Source organism: Colius striatus, chromosome 2, assembly GCF_028858725.1.
Source record: "Colius striatus isolate bColStr4 chromosome 2, bColStr4.1.hap1, whole genome shotgun sequence".
NCBI lineage: Eukaryota > Metazoa > Chordata > Aves > Coliiformes > Coliidae > Colius > Colius striatus.
The window spans coordinates 96,090,228-96,109,057 of NC_084760.1; the positions used below are offsets into that span (position 1 = coordinate 96,090,228).

At 37.2% G+C, this 18,830-nt stretch overlaps 1 protein-coding gene across 1 annotated transcript in view; it reads right to left on the reverse strand.

Moving 5' to 3' along the window:
- FSHR (follicle stimulating hormone receptor) overlaps positions 1-18,830 on the reverse strand; it is an 80,062-nt gene that overhangs the window by 37,909 nt on the left and 23,323 nt on the right. Inside the window, exon 2 of the mRNA XM_010196653.2 lies at positions 10,563-10,634. Coding sequence (XP_010194955.2) covers positions 10,563-10,634 — 72 coding nt within the window. The remainder of the gene's footprint in view (positions 1-10,562; positions 10,635-18,830) is intronic.

Below are 18,830 nucleotides of genomic sequence, written 5' to 3' on the forward strand. Positions count from 1 at the left end.
ATCCAATGCCCCTTCCTCCAGCGAGCTCTGCTCCTGTAATTTCCTAAAGAGCATTATCTAATTGGGAATAGAAGCAATAAATAAGTGAATCCTTTTTGCCATATCGTACTTGCCCCTTCTCACAGCACAGATGGGAAAAGCCAAAATCTTAAACATCCATCACAAGAAGTATAAAAAATGTTGAAAATAAAGCTGAAAAACATATCATCATAAAAATCTCACTCAAAATAAAAGATAAGGTTGACAAAAGGATTAGACATGTCTAATGAGCATCTTCACTTCATAATTACAGTATAAAGGATAAACATTTCCAGATAAAGATGTGAATCTCTGTGCTCTTGAACAGAAATAAATGATGCTTCTTTAAAAAAAGAGATTAGTTTAATACAGTCCCAAGGTGAAATTCGGCATTAATCCTTGTTTCAGGATTAATACATACATAGAAAGATGATTCCAGGAGTTTGTACTGAGCAGACAATTATTTATTAGGTACACTTTTCCTTCTCAGAAAAGAAAGCACCCTATGAAATGGACAAAACATATTCTCCATCTGGACAGGTTACTCCATAATCATTCCAGACATGTTTTTTTTTGTGAATGTTCCCCTTCAGCAATTGGCATCAGCAGTTCTCAGGGATAAGGTTCTGAACTGGGTAGGCTACAAGTCTTTTTGTGCCCTCAGCTTCTAATCATCTACTGACCTCGTTGGAAAATGCACAGACAACAAGTTTTTCAACATTCTGCATTTCTCTTTACAATCATTTGTAATTTCCATCTGTGGTGTTGGCTCTCCAAGCATTTAAAACATTTTTCTGGCTTAGTCTATTTCTACCATTCTAAATCCTAGCAATTTAAATATTTTCCAGACTACTCTGTGTATATATGTACACACAGGTACATACAAAAGTACATACATACTCTATCCTACAGTAAGTAGATTACACACAAAAGGTACACTGTTCCTACTTATTTTTAAAGAATCAAACATATATATGAAAGTCTTAATAAAAACCAGGTTCCTGCTCAGGAAATCAAAACAAATATTCATAGTATTTTGTGAGGAAATTGTTCTTGGCTTGATGAGAAAACAAACAATGGGCACAATGAATCTTTCGTTTTACACCTGGGATGAATTAGGGCCAGCAGTGTCTTTGATAGAAAAATCAAAATGCAGCTCACTAATAACAATAAAATGCTCTGTTCTCTCTCCACTGAGCAAAGTAGCCACCAAAGTAATGATTAAATCCACATCAATCATTTGGCATAATAGAAATAAAGGCCATGCAATATAATGTTGTCAGAGAATCAATGTCTCCTGCTTAGAAAATAAATGTCTTGACTTCATCTCAATATTTGTTTTCCATAAACGTTCAGGTTTGTAACAGCATTTGTATAGCAATGGGAAGCAATCCTTCATTGCAACGTGCCAAGTACACTAAAATTATTTCTAAAACAAACAAAAAAGCTAGATAAAATTAGTATGTGAAGGTGTTTTTGATATCCTCCTGAAATTGAATTACCATTTCCCAGCTGGTTCTAGCCTTCCTTTTTGTGACAAACAGTATTTAGTAACATCAACAATAAATATTAAAGAAAATCCCATTTAAAACAAATCAGGCATAATTTCAGTTAGGTCATACCTTTTGTACTCATTCATGGGTATAGTTACATACACACAAGAGATTAATAGAAAAAATCCTATAAACCCCTATTCTCTCATGAAAAAAGAACTTCTAATTCTTTTTTTTCCCCCCCTTTTTTAATAGCAAAACTGTTTAAAGCAAACCCAAAAGCTGGATATATCTGGAAGGAGAGAGCACTATAATGCCTCTGGGGAATATACCATCACCTAAATTCCCACAGTCTCCCATCACCACAGCACTGTGGCGCATCAGAAGCCACAGACCCTCACCAGCCTGTCTTTTAGAGGAGATGGAGGTACTGAACAATCAAGTGAGGTTCAACCACTGGAATTCTGAAGGCATGTGTCTCAGAATTGCTTTCTTTTTGATTACACATAAGAATGTAGATTTTAAATTTCTTTTTTTTAGAAAGAAGCTCCTTTATAACGATCCTCTTATAACTCTTTAAAATACATTTGTTGACTTTAATGCTAACTTGTATTAATTTTGTAAATCAATTTTATATTTATACTTTATTTGTTTTAAAGTAAATATATTCCATCCAGATTTTTTTTAGTTAATATGTAATTAGTACAGAAGATTTTGTTTTCAAATTATTTAAGGATATTAGAACTGAGTAGCCTGATTTTATCAATAAAAAGGCAATTATTTAAACCAGAGCAATATTCTGAAACATCCCATGAAGAAAACTGCCTTTTGCCATGTATGAGCTATGAATTACCTTTGAAAATGTAAAATGTAATTAAAACCAGCAACTCTGAGTTCTCATTTCATTTTTAATACACATGCAGGAATTTAATAAAAGTATCATTCACGTAGTTTAAGAATTATTTTATATTTCTTAGCAAATATGCATTTTTATGTTTACAAAGTAACTTAGAAGGTTACTGACTACTTTGAAAGTACAAGAATCTCACAATAAAATAGAACTTGAAAATTCCTTTTCTTCAAAGTATAGTGAAGATCCTAGAAGGAAGAGATGGAAACTGAAGTGACATGTTTTGGGGAAAGAATTTTTACTCTGCTGCCAACCATCTTACATTTTATAACACTGGTTCTGGCCCCTTTTGAAACAAAAAACCCACCCAAAATCAACTGAGATGAATCTCAGAAAGTTAGGCTGTAGACGGACATATCAGCCTCTTCAGTATGCATAAAGCATATCCCACAGGAGAAAAGAAGAAAGATTATAGGATTAATTCTGCACCATGGGATGACTATCAATTCTGCGGCTCCTCGCTATGCTTACCAGTAGCAATAATCAGCTTTATGACTCTGATGCAAGGACCCAGAGTGAAGTTGCCTCGCAAAATTGAATGATTTGGGAAGAGCAAGTATGTTCATATGCACAATCTCAGGATGCCAAACCTGCAGCCCACATGGCCCAGTGTCTTGCTCTAGCAATGGTAAGAGAAGCCCAGAAAACACTGTAAGAGCAGGACAAGCCTATCAAGAAATAATCTTAATAACTGAAAAAAAAAGTTATTCCTGGCATTTTTATCTGGAGAAGGGTTTTTTTTATCACTGGACTGATACCTTTTTTTTTTTATGAACTGTACATTTAATCTTCAAATCTCATTTTGAATGAATGAGGCTACTTCAGAGCCCATATTTAGATAGGTAAAAGAGCTATCTTAATTTAGCTTAATTTTATCTGATTTGTTTGTGTAGAGGAAGGCAGAAGAATATTGGATCAAAGTTTCCTCCTAAAGAAGAGTGAGAACTGACAGAAGTGTTTGCCCATGTTTCATCTTTTATAAATTTAGGTAAATTGAACAGTATATCACTGGAGAGAGGCATTAAAGCATTTAGCATACATTCAGGCAAGTGAATTTCCATTTCTTTTGGTTTTGCTTTACTTATTTCTGTGTCTAGACAGATATAAAATAGGGACTAGAAATGATGTCCAAGATGATTCTTCCATTAAATACTTCAGGCTCTAATGCCGTCTTGGTAACAATGCAGTGAACAAATAAGGATTCTACTAACAGTTCATTACCGCAAAACTCGTTCTTGTTCAAGAAAAGGATGTAATGACAAAATATTTTTTTTTCTTTTCTAAATCTATTTTATCAGAGAAAGCAAGCCTCAAGATTCCAAACCACACAGAAGAAAAAAATGGAATGCTTCCTTTCTTGTACTCTAACATGTTCCAATTAAAATATGCAAATACTAGCATGATTTTCAGGGACTTTTTAAATAGAAAAGCTAGCAAAGGTTGATATGGACACTATGAAATTATTTTATATTTCTTAGCTGCTTCCTTTAAGGGCTTTTACTTTATTTGTAATTTCGTTCCACCCAAAGCAAAAGATTGAGATCAGGTTATGCATTCACTGAAATATAACAAAGCTGTAATTAGAATCTCTGCCCTTTGACATCAACAGAGACTTACTGATAAGGATAATAAAATTCTATTTCACTTTTTTTGTGATTGTGCAAGGGATGACAATAAGTGCAAGTGTAAGATCTCTTTCACAGATAAGCTTTGGCAGGGAAAAGCAGAATCCTGGGTGACGATGCAGGAAAAACTTTATAAGTTATAATAAAACCACCTAGTCCTTGTTCATTACTAATTATGTTTAGAACACAAGGTATAGCTTCTATCTTCAGGAAATAAATAGAACTAAGAACACACAAGGTTCCTTATGTCTTCATACCGAATCCTTAAGTTTGCAATTCAAGGGATGATATTTGCAAACGTTGCAGAAGGGTCATGTGAAGTAATGACACTCCTTTGAGAAGAAAATACACTCAAGCCACTCATGACCTTACTGTGAGACAGCAGCACAAGACACTACCTTGCCCAGCTCCTCCACTGACCACGTCTCAGGGCTCTGGGAGAAGCTCACATATTTGTTTATCTTTCAAATCCCATTTGCAGGAACCTGTTCCAAAGGACAGATTGTAGTGATAGGTAAATGAAGACTGACATGCTGGGACTGAGGAATGCGTACACTGTGTATAGCAAAGGACGAGATTTCTTATGCGATTTTGCTGCTGAACCAAAGGTCTGAAGCACAACCACTCCAGGATAGAAAAAGCCTATTTCAAAAACAGTTAGATGGAATAAGGGCATCTGGGACTTGCAAGTTCACTCATAGGAACCAGGAAGCCTGTTGTGATTATTCACTGCCCAGTCACCAGCCTGCAATGGCTGTGAGATTTAGTGCCTGCTGACCTGTGCAGGATTAGACCAGACAGACAGAGAGGAAAGCCCTGTATCATAACTGTGGTCTCATTAGAACATTTATTCTTTGGGATGTCAGCCTGAACTTTGAATTTCTTTTCTTATGCTGGTTACTCATCTTAATGTTTTTGAACTCTAGTCCTCTGTTCCCTGAGAGAAAATGCATATTTAGACTCATTTAAATGCATTAAGAAGCATACTTATTTTCATGTCCTGGCCTTAAAATGCAGAATGTTACACATAACTTCCTATAATGTAAATTAGAATTTAATATCCATGGAGTTGCACCTTGAGAATATACCCTGGAGTATTTATTACCAAAGTATGATTGTTACCTGATTTAGTACAGATTTTGGTACATAGAATGCACTGTGTCTCTCATTCACTATAGGGATGTAAATAAATATTGCTGTACACATGCACTGTTTAACTTATATATCACAGCAGCCCATGAAAATCTATTTTTTGCCTTTTTCAAAAACATAAATAGCAGATTTGTCTTAATGATGCAACAAAAGATCGAAAAGAACTCCCGCCTAGAACCAATTTCCAAATATCTTGGTTGCACTGAATCCTAACAATTTTCTCAAAATAGCTGTTAACAACCTTATTTAATCATAGCCTTCTACATACCAAAAGGGCTAGTGCAAAAAAAAAAAAAACCCAACAAACTCCAATCAAAAAACCAGGAGAAGCTGCAGAACACTGCCCAGCTTTCTTGGTAGCAGAAGACACAGTCTGCTCATTCCTTGGTGATCATGTGATTGCTGCCTCTGCTCCTTCTTTCCCATCTTTTTGGGCAGAATCCTGCCAAGGGTTACAGAATCACGTGCTGAAACTGAATGAAACCAATTTCAGGAGTGCACAGGATGATGGACATCCCTTAGCCATTTGCTGGCCCAGGAAGCTTTGATGGTTGTTCATGAAGAGGGTCTGGATGTTGAATCCAACAGTCTACAAACTTGTTAAAGTTTGCTAAATGAAGTGAAGACTTCTCGGTATGCCAGATTCTCCTGATGAGACTTTTACAATCAAGCCAAGAACTTTGCTCCTCCTCCACTTATATGAAGAGAGATACACTTTGATTCAGCAGCATACTTTAGCATGTGCCTCACAATACCCACAATAGAGTGTCTCTGTTGTCGTCAAGTATCTCACCTCAGTTTAAATAAAACATTAAAGGCATCTCAGTCAAATATAATTAAGTCAAAGAAATGTGTATCTTGCCTTTTAACCTAGAAGGATGAACAGGAGAGATTTTAACATCATATATCAGGTTAGTTGTTGTATGTGAAATAAGTTGGTGCCTATATGTCATAGGTCACAGAATAGAGGCATTTGTTCATATGAATCATCACTGAATCAACAATCCCAGTGGAAAAAAAAAAGTCTAAGTTTGAATGCACTGAGTGATTAAATAAATACATGATTCAGAGTTACTTTCTCTACAAATTCATGAGGAAGCTGCAGATAGCTCATGCTGTATTCCTGCTGTCTTCCATAGACAGATGACATCAGTTTCTAGGAGTGCCAACTCTGGCAGATTCCATCAGCTCTAAAAGTTTAAACTTTTCTGTGGTTTTCAGAGCTCATCAAGGATTTAGCTCTTCAAGCTCTGTTAATCACAGCACAGTTCATGTTCTTAAAATGTCTCTTTGCCACAGTCTGTTAAAGAATTCCCTTTCTCCCATTACTTCAAACTACAAAGCAGGGCCAATAGAGACGTTTTTTCTGTGTGACATTTAGTTCAAGAAGTACTTCATCCACATGGCTAAATTTCCTTGCACCACACACAGGTTAGATTTGAGAATGCATGATGAAACAAAGCATTATGTTTGAGCATAAATCCTTCAAAAGAATAAATATCTGATGATGAACTTTGAAGGTGATTATGCCTCAGGATACAAACGTGAAGCCTGTTTGCCTTGAATAAGGCAAGGCAATCAGACCAACTTCCTATATATATGTTGCCTGCATCAGGCCTTATTAGATCAACATGTACAAATTCAGTTTGCTAACTTGTAGTAACAGGTGGAAACTCATCAAGAAAAATGGAGAAAAAGGGAGTCTTCAGTATTGCTTCTCATTGACTCTCCTCCAAATTAAGCAGGTTGAAGATGACATAGAAGCTGTAGAGGATATTGAATTGATTTTGCGAGGTATGTGCCTGAATGGGGTTGCTTTTTAATTTAGTAACTGAAGGGTTAATTAGTTCTGGGTGTATAAACAGGTTGGTTAAGCAGAAGTCCAGACAAGCTGCCACGTTCCAGTTGGCTAAGACTAAGGAGCAGACTAAACATGTATTGAGAATAACTAATCTACTTCCCTGAACATCTATTTCCTAAATTAATATGAAGCCAGAGCTGTGCAGAAGATGTGGAGCTGCTAGCAATAAGCTGGTTAGGCTCTTCCTTAGATCTGTGAGTCTCTTAAGTGGGTTTCTGAATTTGTTTTCTATAAAAAAATTCAAGATGTACCTTTAGCAAGAAAGATCTCAGATAGCCTGTGAGTTTATTTTATAATTTTAACTATTTTATCTCAGAAGAAAATATCTTTCTCCTAGACTATACTTGGGAAAAGTTGTTCTCTATATGATAGTCTGCAGAATAGCCATTTCATGTTTTCTTTGAGCAACTGATGGAATTTAGATGGGTGAGAAGAAAATTACAACCTAGAGATACTTCAAATGGGCTCTTATTCTTTCAGAAAACATAAAAATGGCAAAAGTATTCCAGTCACAATTTTTCCAAATAAAATTCGAGGTTGTGTTTTTGCCAAATAAAAATAAAATTAAAACTATACGATTTTAAATTAGTAACTAAAACTAGAGTTTCATAAGGGAGGGCAGATTAGGTACTTTGTACTGACATTTCCAGGTCACACTATTTTTTTCCCATTACAAATCATGGTCACTAGCGTTCATTCTGGAAAGTCCTTGAACAGTTCAAACAAGATCTTTCCTGGCTACTATGACTGCAGTCTGACTGGAAGTATTTAACAATTTGTGGCAACATACATCTCTTTAAGGCTCTCAGCTGTTTGGGTGTTGGGGAAGAAGCTAAAACACATAAAGAAAGTAGGAATGTTGAAAAATGTTGTTGAAAGATTTTTCTTTGAAAACCAGAAATTTTTGGTCATTGTATTTAAAAGCCTTCATTCACCTAGAATGTAAATACAACGTAGTTAAGATTCCCATTGAAGACTTGTCTCTGATTTAACTTGTATTCAGACAGCTCCTATCCAATGGATGATTCCCTACAACTTTTGGGCTTTAAAACCTACCCTGTTCTCAGAAACACAGTTAGAAAGGATCGAGTAATGATAATAAACATATGTACATATATCATAGAATCGTAGGATGGTAGGGTTGGAAGGGACCTTTAGAGATCATCTAGTCCAATCCCCCTGCAGAAGCAGGTTCACCTAGACCAGGTTGCATAGGAACATGTCCAGGCAAGTCTTGAAGACCTCCAAGGGAGGAGACTCTACAACCCAGCCTGTTCCACTGCTCCGTCACTCTCACAGTGAGATAGTTTTTTCTTATGTTTAAGTGGAACTTTTTGTGTTCCAGCTTCATCCCATTACCCCTTGTCCTGTTGCTAGGTACAACAGAAAATAGGGATGTCCCAACCTCCTGACACCCACCCTTTAGATATTTGTAAATGTTAATAAGTTCACCCCTCAATCTCCTCTTCTCCAGACTAAACAGCCCCAGTTCCCGCAGCCTTTCCTCATATGAAAGATGTTCCAGTCCCCTGATCATCTTGATGGCCCTGTGCTGGACTGTCTCCAGCACTTCCCTGTCCCTCTTGAGCTGAGGAGCCCAGAACTGGACACAGGACTCCAGATGAGGCCTCACCAGGGCAGAGGAGAGGGGGAGAAGAACCTCCCTTGACCTGCTGGCCACACTCTTCTTGATGCATCCCAGGATACCATTGGCCTTCTTGGCCATGAAGGCACATTGCTGGCTCATGTTTAGCTTATTATCAATCAGGACTCCCAGGTCTCTCTCTGCAGAGCTGCTCTTCAGCAGTTCGACCCCCAGCCCGTACTGGATGTCCAACTATATATTGGACTGGATGAGATACTGGTTTTCTTCTGTAACATACTCAGAAAATATTGTCATCCTCTCAATTTGTAGTCTATTTAGTTCTAGTTGAGCACATACATATACTACATTAAAGTATCTAACTTGTATACATCAGTCTGTCCACATTTTACCATATGGATGTATCATATTATTAATAGCCATTTTCCTTAAATAGACTACAGTTTGATTTAATATTCCTTTCTGAGCATGATCTTGCAAGAGTAAAAAGACTTTCATACAAAGACTGTGTTTTTATATGCAAATCTATCATTTGATTACATGCTTTTTTGTCCCTACATTATAATGAATATTTCTGATGAATGTTTTATGAGTTAGGTTTAGGATTTGTGAGCTATTTCAAATTTTATCTGTTTGCTATATCATCTGCAAATACTGCATCTTTGTTGATGCTGATTGGTCTCATTTACATATTTATCACACTTTTATTTTCAAGGATATTCTGCTACAAACTGTCTGTCCCCATTTCTCCTCCATGTACTACTAGTACATAGATATATTTTCAAATTTAACTCATTTACATATATAATTTTTTTGTTTAACAACAAATCACCATTTAAAGACATCCTATTCAATGCTATTCCTACCTTCACATATATCTGACATATGGTTTCTGAGTAATTAAAGATAACAGAAGCGGTTTACAATGCACTTTGCAACCTACTTTATAGCGCAGAGAGCTCAATGATTTTCTATAAGGACTAGGCTAAGAGGAACACTGCAGGACTGAGAAGAAAAAAGTGCCAACAAAGCCTGTTCCTTTTTAGCTTTGTCATTACACACTCAGTACTGAAAAAGGCACTGGCCATTTCCCCACTACCGTCCTGTCAGGGTGCAAGCACTGGGTGTGTTTCTAAACAAAATGCTGGGATTTGTACATATTCAGAAAAAGTGTACATGACCCAGAATAGTTCAGGTTGGATAGTGATAGTTATAATTTCTAGTGCTAGCATTAGTTAACTCATAGACTTTCTGTTGCTGAAGAATAGTAGGAAACATTACTAAGAACCTTTCCTTCTTGTGGTGGAGGGCTGCAATATAGTCACAAGAGTATACCAATGAACGTATGATACCTCTGCTCATCAAAGGTGCTCATAAGTGCATCTCCAGGCTTATCAGAAAGTAGGTGCTTACAGGTTTTATTCGCTAAGATTTTGAGACCTATTGCCCATAAGAAACTTTTCTCACACATCCTGCCAGTTGACTCTGAACATGCACAAAACAATCCCATTTATTCATTAGTGAGAAGAGACTTGGCTGACCTGTTATGACAAGGACTGCTTTCCTCCCTAAGCTTTCCACTGTTTCATTGCAAAATTCTCAAAATAATGTTTTCAATGATTTTCTGCTATGTCACTGTATTTATTAAATACAATGACATTCCACGTTGAACCAACCCTTTGACCGAGGACTGTTGGCTTGCTGATATAAATATGTATTCATGACAGCAATGTTTTGGAACATGGTGTTAAAACAAAGTTTTCCTTTTTCTTTTAAACAGAAAGATGAAACTAGAAGAAGCTTAGACTCCTGCTCAAAGGCTATAAAAGGACCTGCAACCAGAAACTCTGAGTTGGAGTAAAAATAGTTGTTTCTTAGTAAATATTGATACAATACATACATTTTCTCTAGATCTCCCAGTCCAGCAAAAGCTCCTTTTGGAATGACTCTCATCTTGGTGAGGACAAATCTCCTAAAAACAGAGAAAATGAAGTGATTATTCCCTATTCACAACATAGGACTGCACTGGAGCCATTTCAGCACAGGAGAGGTCTTTATCATAGGTCCAAGGATAGTCTTCAGGCTGAAGGCTTTGGCATCTAGATACAGCTGTAATCAGAGAATCTTAAGGATTGGAAGAGACCTCGAAAGATCATCTAGTCCAGCCACCCCTGCCAGAGCAGAACCAAATAGGAACTTGTCCAGATGGGTTTTGAATGTCTCCAGAGAAGGAGACTCCACAACCCATCTGGGCAGTCTGTTCCAGTGTTCTCTCATCCTCACAGTGAAGAATTTTTTCATTGTGTTTCTTTGGAACTTCTTATCTTGTTCTATCTTGTACGTGTTACCCCTTGTCCTGTCATTGGACATCATTGAGAAGAGCCTGGGTCCAGCCTCCTGACACCTGTCCTTTATTTATTTGTAAACATTAATGAGATCACCCCTCAGTCTTCTCCAAGCTGAAGAGTCGCAGCTCACTCAGCTTTTCATCATAAGGGAGATGCTCCACTCCATCATCTTTGTGGCCCTGTGCTGAACTCTCTCCAGCAGCTCCCTGTCCTTCTTGAACTAAGGGGCCCAGAACTGGACACAACATTCCAGACGTGGTCTTATGAGGACAGAGTAGCAGGGGAGAAGAACCTCTCTCAAGCTACTCACTATAGCCCTTCTAATACACCCAAAGATGCCCTTGCAGGTGCTGAGGGAGTTGAGCTGGTGGAAGTCATTACTAGACCACTCTCCATCATCTTCAATAAGTCGTGGAGGACAGGAGAGGTGCCTGAGGACTGAAGGAAAGCAAATGTCACTCCAGTCTTCAAAAAGGGCAAGAAGGAGAACCCAGGAAACTGCGGGCTGGTCTGCTTCACCTCCATCCCTGGAAAGGTGATGGTATAACTTATCATGGGGGCTGTCTCCAGGCATTTAAAGGACAGGAGAGTCATTAGGAACAGTCAACATGGCTTTACCATGTAACGTTTAAACCTTTTGTGGGACTCCAGCTGCCTTCATGGCTAAAAATTACAGCAGTGTTGGATTACCTCTGGAGCTCCTCAGGGGAAAAAGTGTCTGAAAGTAGTTGCAATTTCCCTGTTTGCTTCAGTAAGAATTGCTGACCCAGTCACTACAGCTTTGCTGTGTGCTGGGAGAAGATATGGTCTTTCATATCTTGATCTCTTTTTGGAGAGATACTCAAGCACAGGATGGAGATCCCTATGCAGCAAGACTTGGAATATGTTGCATACATAAAGTTGTAAGGTGATACATGCACGGTGATGCAAGATAAGATTTAACTTGCTGCGCAGATCATATAAGAAGTCAGCTACTGTCTGTCTCCCATCAATGCAACTTTAATACTCTTTATTGCTTCTCACATTTTCTCTTCTAATTAGTTCATAAGTTGCCATGAAATTGCGGCTTTGAAATACACAACTTAATCACACATGCACCAAGACAACATTTGAATCATTTTTTAAAGGTCACAGAATATGCTTTATGAAGAAAATATATTTAAAATATCATATAAACCTTTTTGTTAACCTATACTCATCGCCTTTTATCACAATAAACAAAGAGAACTATAAAACTTCTGATGTCACTCAGTAAATGAAAAGTAAGGTTTCTACTACTCCTGGGAGAAATAAGCTGTTATCTGGATAACTGTTTTCTTTCACACATTTAATCATTCATAGGTAGTGAGCACAAACAATTGCGTATATTAACACAACCTGCTCATCAAAGTACATGCTTCACATAATATGCTTATAACTAGATTCTGGGTCAAGAAAGCAGAACTGATAGAGCTCACAGAGGTGTCATAGGGAGAGGTATCACATGTTGGTATTTTCTGTGCAGAATAAAAGTAATCAAACTCCCAAGTATAAAACACCAAGCAGATATATAAGCAAGATCAGATAATACTGGTTGCATTGAGTCATAGTTAAAACGGGTTCATTCGTATTTTTGTTTGGTTTGGTTTTTTTTTTTACATCACGTCATTTTTATAATTTCAGAACTGGGTTTGCATGGCTGCTTGGGATCTCCTTTCAGCTCATATCTGTGCTGACTTATTGCAATGTCTGCAGGAGGGCAGAAAAGGGAACTCAGCCTGGTATTACGTGCTGCGTAGTCATGCAAATTTTAACACAATACCTCAGAACTAGAGACTTACTTTCTTACCATTCACATAAAGTATTCATGCAATCCTCATCTATTTTTTATTTCAGCTGATTAGTTTAGAATTTTCATGGGAGATTATCATGTTTTAATCAAAGTCTTAGGGAGAAAAAGAAATATTATTCTGATAGAATACTACTGTGAAAGGTTCTTATTTTTTAATTGTAAGTCTTCAGTAGAATCCACCCCACATTTGGAATCATAAATATGAACTACCAAAGCAGGACAAAGTCAATGTACACCTTACCTAGCTCTAGAGATGTCACTGTGATTACATTAGGAGGGAACTTGGCCCCACACTTTTTTAAACATTGAAATTTATGGTACTCTCAGTCCTGAAAGATGATGAAGTCAATTTGGTATTCCATTATTCTTGCACTGTCACTAATAAAAGTCAGAAATATCTTCAACAAACTGTCACACAAGAATTACAGCATTGAGATCATTATGCAAATGTTAGAAGGATTAAAGAGCTTCCAGAAAAGGCCTAACCTGGATTAGGCAATTTGTAGAGCTTTACTGAAAACATGGCCAGTGCAATGCATGCAAAACCGTGTCTGTGCTTTCAGCATGCAGCTAGGTACAATGGATCCTTGCAGAACACCCAGCAGGCCTAATGCTATAAAGCTAAACCATCAGGAAACTCTTTAACTTTGATCTGCTTTGAAACCTTTCCTAAACTCTCCTTTGTAGAAAGCATATCTAATTCTTGATGATCTTAAAGTCTTATCCAAAGAAATGATTCTACGATATTATATTTCTATGATTCATTCACAAGATGATGTTAATTATATGAGGAAAGCCACAAGTACATACAAGCAAAAACCAAATCCTGGGTTTCTTTGTTGAACACCCTGCTATCCTACATTAATAAAGTGCTAGAGTTCAGAAGCCATATGTCTAATGCCTTGAAGCAGTTAAAGTAGAATGCAAGTTTAATAGCTGTAGTCTCACATTCCACTTAAAAAAATTAAGGTAAATTGTTTTTAAATATCCTTGAGTAGGTTAATAAAGTCAGCCTTAATGGTATAACGAATACTGGAAATTAGAATCAGCTACTTATTGAATTATCAACTGTATAATGAATAGGAGTCTATTATAACTGGCCAAATGCCGTGTTGTCAATAAATCTCAGCAGTTAGGTTCCAGGAATCAATCTGTATTTTATTTGAAATACTAGCTGTTCAGAACCATTTTTTTCTGAGGTATATGAAGAAAACAACTGAAAAGCATTTCATTGGTTTCGTTGCTGGCATAAATTTAAGGCCAAATAAATTAACATATCCCACCTTTGTTCAATCCTGATTCGTGTCAAGACAAATAAAGAAACAAAACCATCCTTTAAAAAACACATGCTTAATGGAGAGATGCAGTATTTGGTCCTAAAAAATTATGTTAGTGCTTAGGAACCAGCAAGGAAAGCACTGAAATGCCTAAAATCTCTATGCATGGCAAGGAATTGAGAATGTAGAGCCAAGTGCCTGACATAAAGTGCAAGAAAGTTTATGTTGAAAGTTATATGATCCAAAAATCAGTATGCAGAGTTAGTCCCCATGACAAACTAACTTTCAATTCCCAGATCTTTCAGCTCTATGTCAGAGCTGCAGGTGTAGCACCAGTCTCAACACACACCAGGATCTCTCACTCACAGCAGTCTTTGTTGGGAGAGAAGAAGGTATCATGGTCTTTCAACACAGCCCTGCCAGCTGAAGCAGACACAAGGCATGGGAGTCCTGGCTTCCTGCTCACCCTGACTGGTGCAAAATCTCACATTCCATGCCCCAGGAGAATGCTTAGTGGCCAAGGGATCCTTCTCCTAAGAACTAATCATGGCTCAAGCATTGTGCAGCCAGGGTTAGACTCTTAGTGCCACCAAAAAGAACACAAAAGGAAACTTAACCCTACCATCCTCTCTAGAGGCATTATAGTAGGAGCTGATTTCACAGGGACACATATTAAAAAAAAAAAAAAAAGAAAACACATTTTTAAGTCAAAAATTCTATGATGTTGATGTTATTTAGGCTACAGCAGGTCCCAGAAGTCCTAGCAAGGGCTCCAGTGTTCGAGGCACCAAAAACTTAACAAATGAGAGTGCAGAAACAAATCCAAGAAAGGAAACAAACTCTAAATAGTATCATTTTTATCCTGCATCATGTGAAGTCAATATGCACAGCTAGAGATAGACGATGCCAGTACTTACTATTATTTTTCCCCTCCTACAGAAGTATAAGGTAGATTTACATCTGATTCATTGGTCTTATACATGTCCTGATATGCAGAAGAGGTTTCTAAATTCTCATGTAAATACATCTATTAAAAGTGATTCTTGATTAGTTTATTGATAGGAACTCAAGATGTCTGCCACAGTTGTGCAATCACATCAATACTTTATATATTTTTATATATGTGTTCTGAATTATATTTACTTAAATATGTAATATTGCTTAACTTGCAATTGATTTTAATCTACTTCTGATTTTTTGACCTTTAAACCTTTGACGCTGAAAGAGTAATTGTTTTCTATTGAGCAGCAATATCCTCCTACATCTGGAAGGGAAGGCAAGCTTACAATCATTATAATTTTCTGGACTGAACATGCACAATTCCCACAGTTTTTTCCATTTATCTTTTTAAAGTGTCCTAAATTGCCTCTTTATGATATCATTAGAAATACATCATTTATCATATAAAATTATATCATTTAAAGCGTGTCTTTATTATTTAGTTTTTCTCATGAATGGGTGTAAATTCTTCTATCACAAACCTACTAAAAAACATTGCTAATTAAGGCTAGATGTGTGAGGACTAGGGCAGAACTGTTTAGTTTATTTAGACAGAGACATCTGAACCTGTTTATTTAAATCAGTGGGATCTCAGTTAATATGAAACCACTGACACAAGTGACTTACACCACTTTATACCACTGTAAAAACATCTTGTTTCTGTATGGCTGTGTTTAGAATAAGAGAAATATCACAGTTTAATCTCAAAGTTTATAGAGGATGAAATGAAAAATCGAGAAATTAGCAGATACTGGTAAAATTTTCCTAAATAATTCTCTAATATTTCCTGTTATGAAGAGATTTCTTGAACTTTTCCTAAAACAGAGTCTCCCTCAGCTGACATAGTTCAGACAAATAGGACAAAAGAAATGAAAGGAAAGAAAAGTCCTCCAGAAAATCTAGCATTCCTCCATCCAGCCACACATGAATGCAGTGACAGAAATCAGACTGACCTCATCATGAAGGGGCAGGGGACTGGATGTCATTATTCAGGTATCTGTTACTCAGTCTATGGGTGAGTAAAAAGACAAGACAAACTACAAGATCAAAAAAGTGAATGGATATGTGCCATTTCTACTGGATGTCTCTACAAAAAAGTGCATAGAAAACATGTGAGGTGTGCACATTAAGCAAATCAATGTAAATACATTATGTTTGTGAGGTTAACTGTTTCAGTGCAAAATGATGTATTTTGCCTATTCATTAAATGGATTCCTATGCCCTGGTCCCACAGACTTTTTCTGGAACAATTATGAAGATGTTTTTTGGTGTAAATTGTCCACCAGAGCTTACTCTCACACTGCACTGATGCCCCCTTCTCTCAGCTCCCTTCATTGTCAAGCATTCCCCACCACTGACAAAAACCTTGCACAACGAAGCACTGCACTGATTATCAGAAATTAGACTAGTTAAAAAAAAAAATCTGCTTCATAAAGCATGGCTGAATTTAGGTCTTCCAAAACACTCTTAAAAACTCATTTCTCAGATCCACTTAAGTCACATACAGTTAATCAGAAAATGTGTGCATTGTAGAATTATCTTCTCTGGCTCATGTAAATTGCAAATTCACGATGTTAAAATGAACTATATCAAGCAGATACTATAAACTTTATAACTTAAGGACCAAAGGAAAAAAAACCAAAAAGACAAAAAGATTTGGTAGCCATAATGCTAAATCACTAAATTCAGTTCCACAGAAAAAAATGTGATAGGATTTTGAAGAATATTTTACTTTAATCCCTGAGTTAATAGACTGATGTTATCATCTTCCAATCCTCTTCAGCAATGCGTGTTTTGTCAAACAAAGATTTTCAGTGAAATTTAATTTACTCTTTAGAATTTATTTTAGCCGTTTCTTTGTTTTTACTTTTTTCTTTGGAGATGTACTGGAGGTTCCACAGCACAAGCAACAGATGAGTCTTTGCTTTATATCAGGAAAAGACAATGATGCCATGACCTGTTTAAGTGTGCTCTTGATTAAATGCAAAAATAAAAAAAAAATGCCCTGTTTTTTTTTTCTCTTTTCTCTTAATTAGTCAATGCAAAAGTGAAGGACTGTTTTGCTTTTCATACTGTAATAGAAGACAAATAGATGGTATATTTCAATTGAGCTATGTAATTTTGGACCTAAAGTTTTGTCCTAATTCTTACTGGAATGAATCATGAGTTTCATTTGAGTTAAATGTGATTTAATTTAAATGTATGCAGAATATTTTTAAGGGCCTAGTTCACTGAAATGAGTTCAGCTGATAAAGGTGAGTATTCCAAGGAAAAATTAGGCAAGATACATTTTATGAAGAAGACAGAAAATAAAAATCCTCTCCTGAGGTTCAGGCTGTACTGGGACTGGCTAGGACAGAGTTAATTTTCTTCATGGCAACTCATACAGTTCTGTGATTTAGATATTTGACCAAAACATCGCTAATAACACACTAATCTTCTAGCTCTCCCAGTTTAGTGTTTGCATAACACCAAGGCATACCACCAGGCTGAGGATTGACCTGCTGGACAGCAGCTCCATAAGAGAGACCTGGGAATCCTGGTTGACAATAAACTAAACATGACCCAGCAATGTATCCTCGTGGCCAAGAAGGCCAATGGCATCCTGGGATGCATCAAGAAGAGTGTGGCCAGCAGGTCAAGGGAGGTTCTTCTCCCCCTCTCCTCTGCCCTGGTGAGGCCTCATCTGGAGTACTGTATCAAGTTCCGGGCTCCCCAACTCAAGAGGGAAAGAGAACTTCTGGACAGCGTCTAGTACAGGGCCACTAAGATGATCAGGGGACTAGAGCATCTTCCTTATGAGGAATGGCTGCGGGAACTGGGGCTGTTTAAACTGGAGGAGACTGAGGGGGGATCTCATTAATATTTATATGTATATAAATGGTGCGTGTCAGGAGGTTGAGACATCCCTTTTTTCTATGATATCTACCCCTGTTGGACAAGGGGTAATGGGATGAAGCTGGAACACAAAATGTTCCATATAAACATAAGGAAAACCTATTTAGTTCCATTTAAACATAAGGGAAATCTATTTTACTGTTCAGGTGAGGGAGCACTGGCACAGGCTGCCCAGGGAGTTTGTGAAGTCTCCTTCTCTGGAGGCCTTCAAGATCCACTAGACACGTTCCTGTGTGACCTGATCTAGGTTGACTTGCTTCTGCGAAGGGGTTGGACTAGATGATCTCTAAAGGTCCCTTCCAATCCCTACCATTCTATGATTCTATGAAGGCTAACTCTGTTTTTGTTTCTTACTTTTCACTGCCCTCTGCAGTGAATGCCTGGTGGTGGGCTGGAGGTCACACAACTGGGTAGGTGACCTAAACTAATTAGGAAATATATCATACCATATAATGTTATACTCAGCATTAAAACCATTCTTCTATCTGACTGAAAAATGCAGGATAAATCTGAGAGGGCACGTGTCCTCCTTTCGGGTATGCTACTTGGGAATCTCTTCAGGTCTGGGAGTGACGTAAGGGGCATCTCTGAGAAAAAAAATATTGTGGTTTGGGTGCTATTAAACAAAGCAATGTACAGACAAAGTAAACACAATTAGAACTGTGATGATAAAGTAATTAGTGATGCTCATCTACTTTGCAGGTCTGAATCTAAAAGGCAATATGTGCAGTAGCTCGTGAAAAAGCACTTCTTAATCTTTAGTAGTGGCCTCCCTTAAAAATCAATTTCCTTTTCTTTTGTTTTTTTGGATTAAA